This window comes from Odontomachus brunneus, unplaced genomic scaffold (genome assembly GCF_010583005.1).
Source record: "Odontomachus brunneus isolate Ranch 3 - 2012 unplaced genomic scaffold, Obru_v1 Obru_scaffold_031, whole genome shotgun sequence".
NCBI lineage: Eukaryota > Metazoa > Arthropoda > Insecta > Hymenoptera > Formicidae > Odontomachus > Odontomachus brunneus.
Genome location: NW_022639481.1, coordinates 1,595,172 through 1,602,975, shown reverse-complemented (window position 1 = coordinate 1,602,975; position 7,804 = coordinate 1,595,172). Strand labels below are relative to the sequence as shown.

Here is a 7,804-nt window from a genome sequence, read left to right as displayed (position 1 = left end):
TTTTCAATATATATGCAATAAAATTTTTCATAGTTGCTTTACTCAGGATATTTTTACGTTCCAAAATACACTATATTATTGTGCGCATAACGTCCGGCGAGAAAAATTATGCTAATTTTATACGCTGTATTATATACTGAATAATAATGCAGCATATAACCATAAATTTGCCCGCTGCAGCTGTTCCCATTTAAATGCCTCAGCCTGTACCGAGAGATAGAGAGAGAGAAATAGAAGAACAGACAGAAAGGGAGATAAAAAGTGAAGGAAAAAGTGGAGGAAGGAGAAGTGCGCGCGCGGAAGCGGGATTTCGGGATGGGAGGTATATCGGGAAATATTCTGGATCGGGAAACTCAATACTCACCTCCTTGTAGCAGTGGCTCGCCTAATTCGACGTAAAAGAGCGCGTCTTTCTCGTAGGAATCCTCCTCGATGATCTCCAAGTTGATGATTTTCCTGAAACAAGAAACCCATAACTTTGAGCAAATCTTTCCAGCAACGCGAAACGCAATTGGCGCGATAGCATGAGGCTGCACTTTTCTCCAGCGTGCCGATTTCGCGGCCGGAAATTAGGGGAAAGGCCAAGATCGAAATTACCGTCGGCCTCGGCGCCCGTTGTTACACGGTAATCGATTCATTAGAGAGGGTGGGGCAGGGGGAGCGATAAGGCGGCAGACGGTTAAACCGCTTCGTGCTGTTTCGAACTACGGGATGGCGTCGCAGAAATCGATTTATTACTTTGGGTAATTAAGTGTCGGATAACTGTGCAACTTGTGCCGGCGTGCGCGCACACATTAGCGTCAGCAGACATAATTGAGGACTTCTTCTGAGAGGAGCGTACTATTTTCCAGGACACCGCGGTGTACTCCCGACGGGAAATTCATCAATTTCCACGGCAAGCAAGTGAGCGCGCCGGTCCTTTTGATATGCAAATTATACCTCATCTGGGGATAGATCCGATCAAAACTCGTCCTCGAAATGTGGGATAAACAATGGGAGGCGGCGGCAGGAACGCTCGTCGTCGTTATTTTCCAGGATGCGTGTGCTTACGCTGCCCTAAATATTAATAATATTACAATATTACCCGACACGTGTATAATGTGTTGTTTGTAAGCACCGACTTGAATAACCGATGGCGAATAACGACGGAATCACGAGCAGAGAAGGGAAAGAGGACGAGAACGGGGAGATCCTTTGAGTCGATTTGGAGTCGACACGTGCCGCGCTGGCTGATGGCAATCTTGTTCCCTCAATTAAGACTTGCTCGTCGGCATGGTTACCTTTCCCCCTTTACAATCCGATTGTAGATATATTTTTTTGTGTGTATGTATATTTTTCAGCGTTTTCCAATAACAATGTCGCGCGACACAAGTATGTTACAAACCGATGTTGCTTTTTTATGTTTACACTATTATTTACAAGCCTGCCGTAACGTTTTCGCTAAAAGTAACAGATATGGTTTTGCTATATATATATATATGTTTTTATTTCGTTTACTCTCGTTTACTCACTTTTGCATGAAACATTTTGTATCGTCGTCGACACACAAAAGGTGATCCTTTTTTTGCGCACGTTCTTCCGTTCGCAAACAACAATATGCAGTTCATTCTCGAGACAGAGAGAGAGAGAGAGAGAGAGAGAGAGAGAGAGAGAGAGAAAGAGAAACCCACTAGTGACGATTAATAGAACTTGTGGAGAGCGATTTAGAAAGCTTTTACATCGTTTGTCATGCGCTTTCAACTTTTCACAACACGCAGCTCGAAAACTCGCCTCCGTATCCATCCCCGACTAGTTATCGCGCTTTGTGACGTGCCCGCGCGCATGTGTTCATCTGCAAGGCAGTATCCGATAGAGCGCTGTCGAAAAAAACGTGTAATGGCCAATTTTGCCATTCACATTGAAGCCGTTCTCGCGACGCGCGAGAGAGAAGCGTTGTGTTTCCCCACGCCATAATGTCACGGTTGTTCCCCGTTTTATGCATTTTCCCGGTACGACATCGATCTTATCGACCCAACGCTCGTAGCAGAAGCTTAAACGTCCGATATTTTACAGTATGTGGGATCCGCTAGAGAAAAGTATTACTCAATGCGGGATACACCAGGGAAGCGTGGCGCTTCTCTGGGGAAAATCCGATGGTTCAAAGTGGCCGGATTACAATAAATAGCGCGCGCACGTCTCGTAATTGCTCATATTAGGAGGATAAGAAACTGATCTTCATATTGAAAAAAAAAAGATTGAAACGAACGAAACGAACGAAAGAATGAAACGAACCAGGTCTCAAAATTGCGCAAATTTTATCGGACAAACTGCAAGCGAATGAAACTGAATAAAAATCGAGTCAAATCATTAAACCGGAACATAGTGTGTATATAAATATAAACATTAAACATGTCTATATAAATATAAACATTTCAGAAAGTTCATTTAATCGCGTAATACAAATAATTCCAGCTTTGATAAGAGGTTAAGTAAATCAGACCAACAATGCATTAGGTTAGCTTTACATACAATTACATTTCTGTCTTAAAAAATATTTTCTCCGTCTATTTCTACTGAATTCAACTAGAGTCGCTAGCGTTCGTGCCTGGCACTTGCTTTCTAGCTGTAGTTTTTCACTCCTAAATCGCTTACACACACTAATACACTTGCGCAGAAAGTGTATTTCTTTCCACGTAAATAATGCTTCGAACTTACGATATATACCAACATTAACACAATGTAACTCAATGCACTGACATAACTAAATATTCGCTTCAATTTCTGGGACTGTCGATATTTGATAAAAAATGTGTTATTTATGCGTTATATCATATTTCAGACGCTATACTTTTGATTTGCAAAAAGAAAAACTTTCAATGTTACATTTCATAAAATGGCTTTTTTCAATAAAAATACACTCTTCGCACACCATTTCTAGGCTAAGGATAATTTTACACAAATATTATTTTTACACCCAGAGTTAATTTCGGCACTTGCGACGTGGTGGCCCCCTCCTGTTGCTTCTCTGCCTTCATTTCACCCTTCATATCATTTTGTGAAACATCTCTTTGCTAAACTAGATTATCAATCCGTTGCGCGCTCATATTTCGCATTACATAGGTTAATGTAAAGCTGTCAAGCCGACATATGGAGATCGTTGCTTTGGAGCAGCGTTGCCTATTACTCGAATGGTCCACAGTCATGATGCACAAATATTTAGATTTGTTGCGCCTGACTAGATGATTTGATATCTCAATTTTCAAGATGGAACTGCATTAACTGAATTTAGTATACTTCCGAAATTAAATTGGTGCAACTCGATATTCAAATTATTTCAACCGATGCAGTTCAGATCGACCACGAATTTTTAGAAAACTAAAAGACGCGGCCAGTTGTTATTTCTTGATCGTTAAATAATTTCAGATAGTCTCTCGGGAAGAGAGCTTGTGTGAACAAGCCCGCAGAGCCGAACCCGCGCTTTGTACATAGCCAGCACGTGCGAAACAACTTGAAAATGTCAAACATATGTCGTAGGCATACATCGATAGGTCGCGCGCCGCTTTATGCATAGGGTGTCCAAGAATAAAGCGTGAAAAGAGGGAGCACGCTCGAGTAAACTTTCGCGTCGACGTTTAAACTTTACGTCAAGGTGGAGTTTTCTCGAGTTCGATTTATCTCGCAATGGCATTCGCATCCGTATAATTTCCCTCGTATTTCATCTCGCTCTGCGGAGTGTCCCGGAATTAAGGGAGTTCAAACGATGGAAAAGCGTGCCGGAGAGAAGAAAGTCGAGGTGACACGAGAGAGTCGCTGCGCGCAATGGCGGGCGAATCTCTTCCTTTTTTCTTCATTTTTCACTTCTTTGCTTCTCTTTTCCTTTCTTCCAGTCTTCTAGTGAATTATTTATCTCGACAGAGAATGCCCGACACGCCAAAGTACCTTGGACACGCGAGCGCGTGCACATTAAGTCGAATTACACAACGCGAGCGCGTACCGTGTCACCGCATGAGCGGCACGAGTCGCCCCTTGATTTATCGTGACATTGCTCTTTTTTCATTATGACTCACATATTTGTCGGAAACCAGTATCTCCCGAGAGATCGACGAGGCACTCCCCGTGCCTGGATGAATTCTTTCACGGGGAAAGCTCCCGAGAGAAAAGTCGCGAAAGACAGAATTGTGCCAGGGGAATTGGCACAAAGAGATGCGTCGCCTAATTAATCCCGCGAACTTGCCAGATTTCCGCGAAAAGAAGATACTCCGCGGAAAAATTCCTACGCGAAGAACCACCTGGCAAGTCGACTGCATATCGGGTGTGTCGGGGTGCCGTAATATGCAGGCGTGTAGCAATATGAAACTGTACAAGTGCGGTGGAACGAAAGCTCGTTAAGGCGGAGGAACTTCATTTAGCGGCGTTATAATTAAACCAGCTAATGCTTGTTATCTTGACAGTGAAGCACCGTTGCATGCGAGACTTAATCCGTGTTCATTCATATTGCGCATGCAAGTATCCCTTCCGCTTTGTTGCACAATCTGTTTCAATGGAACGCGCCACTCCGCGGCATCAAATCAAAATATTTTTTTCCCATTCGTGTGTAATCTCGAGGCGCATACGCTCTGTCCAGAAAACACGGAACTGTCGAGAAAATCACCAGTCCGAATCGCGACGTTGATTCAAACGAAGAAACGAGGACTCGCGCTGGTCTGTTTAAATCGCGAGAAAGGCGGTTCGTTTAACACTGCTTATAATTTATTCCGCTGCTTATATAAGCCGAAGGAAAGAAAACTTTCTATGTTTCTTGTGTTTTTTTTTCTGTAAGGCTCACAACTTCTCGAGGATTCCGGATGAGGAAATACGAGATCGGATTAAGAAATGTTAATTTCCAGCCGGCTCGCCGAAAGTTAATTCGCCCCGGAATTCTGTTCTCGTGCCTTGGCGAGCCGTCGTCAATATTTAGTAACAAATTCTGCAAACACTCCGTATCTCATCTCGTGACGCGTAACTCGCGGTAGAGTTAACTGCCACGTAAAATCACCTCATTACATCCGACGCGGATGAAGCAAGCTGATTATTCTCGTCGGGAAAAATGGCCGACGCAATTTATTAATCCGCGAATCAGAGCGACGCCGAGTCCGCACTTAATTGCGAGTTATCCGGCTACAAATGACGGCGGGAAGAGCGACGTAATGCGTTTTAATGGGCCGGGATATCGTTTAACGCGATTAACCGACCCTTTATGTGGACGAAGGTCTCGGGGTCTTAAGGTAAATTGTATTACATCACGCGGCTTGGTTACGTTTCGCTGAAATAAGTCCTTTCGCTTTAACGAATCTTTGTCTTTAGCGTCTTCAATTTGCTGGCACATTTCCAAAGACGCTCTCGGAAAAATTGTCTGGAGAGAAAAAAAGAAATCTTTGAAGCACTCTGTTAAACATCCCCGCGAACATTCCTGAATCCCCCGAGGACTTTCTTAAATATCCTCAGAAGTTTCCGAAACTCTCTTCTGGGAAAAGCTCTGTGAATTTCTTAAACTTCAAATTTTCATCAATTTTCTCGTAAAGCCTCTTTCATTATTAGCCACTCGTCCCTTAATTTCAGTCCGTTCACTCTTTATATATATATATATATATATATATATATATATATATATATATATATATATATATATATATATACGAGAAAAGAACTGCCCATGAAACTCAAAGTGAGCCAAAATGAAAATGTATGACCTAAATATTTTTTGTACTTTTACATTTTGTGCCAAATAAAAAAGAAATCGGAGTGTACCTTTTAGGTTTACTTATGAGTCACCTCAGCCATACACATTACCAGCATACAAAAACAACTATGTTGCTCATAACTATTTTTTACGTGCACCACATCTGTTTTTTCTGTGCTGCGTGTCTAATGTTCTATCTTTTCGATTTCTTTAATTTTCAATTTCTTTTCCGTTGAATATTATTTTTCCACTGGATTTCTACGCGCGTTGTCATCTTTAGCTCAGTTTCTGCAGCTTTAATTTACACATACAGCAACAACGACTCAACCAGCTGCGTTTGCTTCTTTGCTACTTCGTCCTAATGTTCCCAAGGAATTATTCCCGGGATATAATCAATTTCTATCCTGCTCCATTCTACTTCGTTGCCTCCTTATTCATCCTCACCTTCACCACCGCCACCGCCACCGCCACCGCCGCCGCAGCCGTTGTCGTCCTTCCTCCTCCGAAATGCGCATTAGCGATCCTCGACATAGCGCATCCGGGGTGGATCTGATTACGCGCCGAATGAGTTTCAGGGTTGTGCTCGATAGTGTGTCTTCCAAAATTGCAATTCCGCGCTACCTCGGAGAACCGGGAGTCATTAAGACACGTGATATTACGTGCAAATTGTTGTAATATCATTCGCGAATTTCACGGTGTTTGTCACTCGCACGCGGCTCGGGATGACAAGGGGTGTCAACTCGAAGAATTCAAGCCGCGTAATTTTACTCTCGAGCACGACGCGATGACGTAACGATAAGAGTAAATAAAACGATCGCTGTGTTCCCTAAGCGCGCGTGTGCGCGCATTTGTATCTTTCTCAGATGAACTTGGAAAAATTCAGGTTTCGATCGTGCGTCGTATGAACAGTTTTGCACAAGCACTTTTATCAACGAGCACGTGTAAACGAAATGGGAGCTCGTTAAAATTGATCCGCACAAATTTAAGCGTCGTTGCTGTCGATTAAATAACTGATGGCCACTTGGCAGCTCTGCCGTTAATTAAATTAATTAACGTCCGCGTGGAAGCGCGATGACAGACCGGATTAAATTAACCCTTTCGATCCTCCTCTTCTTGTTCTTTTTTTTTTATTGTTTGGGGGATCTCGTTATACGGACATATTGATCGGATACTCATTGAGAGGCGGTGAATTTTTCTCAATCTTCGATTTCGCTTTTTGACGCTTTTAAAGATCGTGAAGCGTTTAGGGCGCGTGATCGAAATGATGGCGCGCTTTATCGAGGACAGATAAGCAGTTTCCACATAGTTCAAACACGGATGAGCGCCGGCGGGAAGGTCTAACTATAAATAGCATTAGAATATCCATTTAAGTCCGTACGCACGTTGAATCGATCGACCTCTACTCGCTACAACGATGCCTTACGTTACTGCCTGATAAACATTGTTCTTTCCCCTCGAAGGGGAAACTGACTTATTTATACCGTCAATCTCGTCTTTGATAACGATAGCAAATATGAGAGGTAGAATTTAAATGTGCACAGGTGTGTCAAATTCGGAGCAGTCTTTGGTAGTGGCTGTAGGAAAGAGAGAGAGAGAGAGAGAGAGAGAGAGAGAGATATATGGACGGATAGACAGAGAGAACGGTATTTGCGATAAATACTGTTCCATTTTGATATTCAAATCAGAATTATGCAGATTCTTGTTTAACGTTCGGTCCGAATTTACTCGCGCAGGATCGAATGTTTGCTTCACGTCTACATGATTGTAATCATTGTTTCGTGAAATAACAGCAATTTTTTAAATATATAACAGATTGATCATAAATTATGATGAAACGCAATTCACGTGAACGGTAATACGAAGTATCGCGAGAGCGATATTTTGTTTTCAATTGGCCAATTAAAAAGTTGGCAATCGCCAACCGTTCGCCCTCCTTCGATTTGTCGTGTCCCGCTCGCCTCTTTTAATAAACTAAAAGCGTGGGAATAATATCACAAATATTTCACGCTCATTTGGAACTAATTACATTACGAGAACCGATTGTGTACGCGTATGTCTCTGTGTGTGTGTGTGTGTGTGTGTGTGTGTGTGTGTGTGTGTGTGTGT

The 7,804-nt window shown here is 42.6% G+C and overlaps 1 protein-coding gene across 3 annotated transcripts in view; it reads right to left on the bottom strand.

Moving 5' to 3' along the window:
- LOC116843317 (sodium/calcium exchanger 1) overlaps positions 1–7,804 on the bottom strand; it is an 88,972-nt gene that overhangs the window by 62,248 nt on the left and 18,920 nt on the right. For all 3 annotated transcript variants that reach the window (XM_032813666.1, XM_032813664.1, XM_032813665.1), the window contains exon 3: positions 365–456. In XM_032813666.1, coding sequence (XP_032669557.1) covers positions 365–456 — 92 coding nt within the window. The remainder of the gene's footprint in view (positions 1–364; positions 457–7,804) is intronic.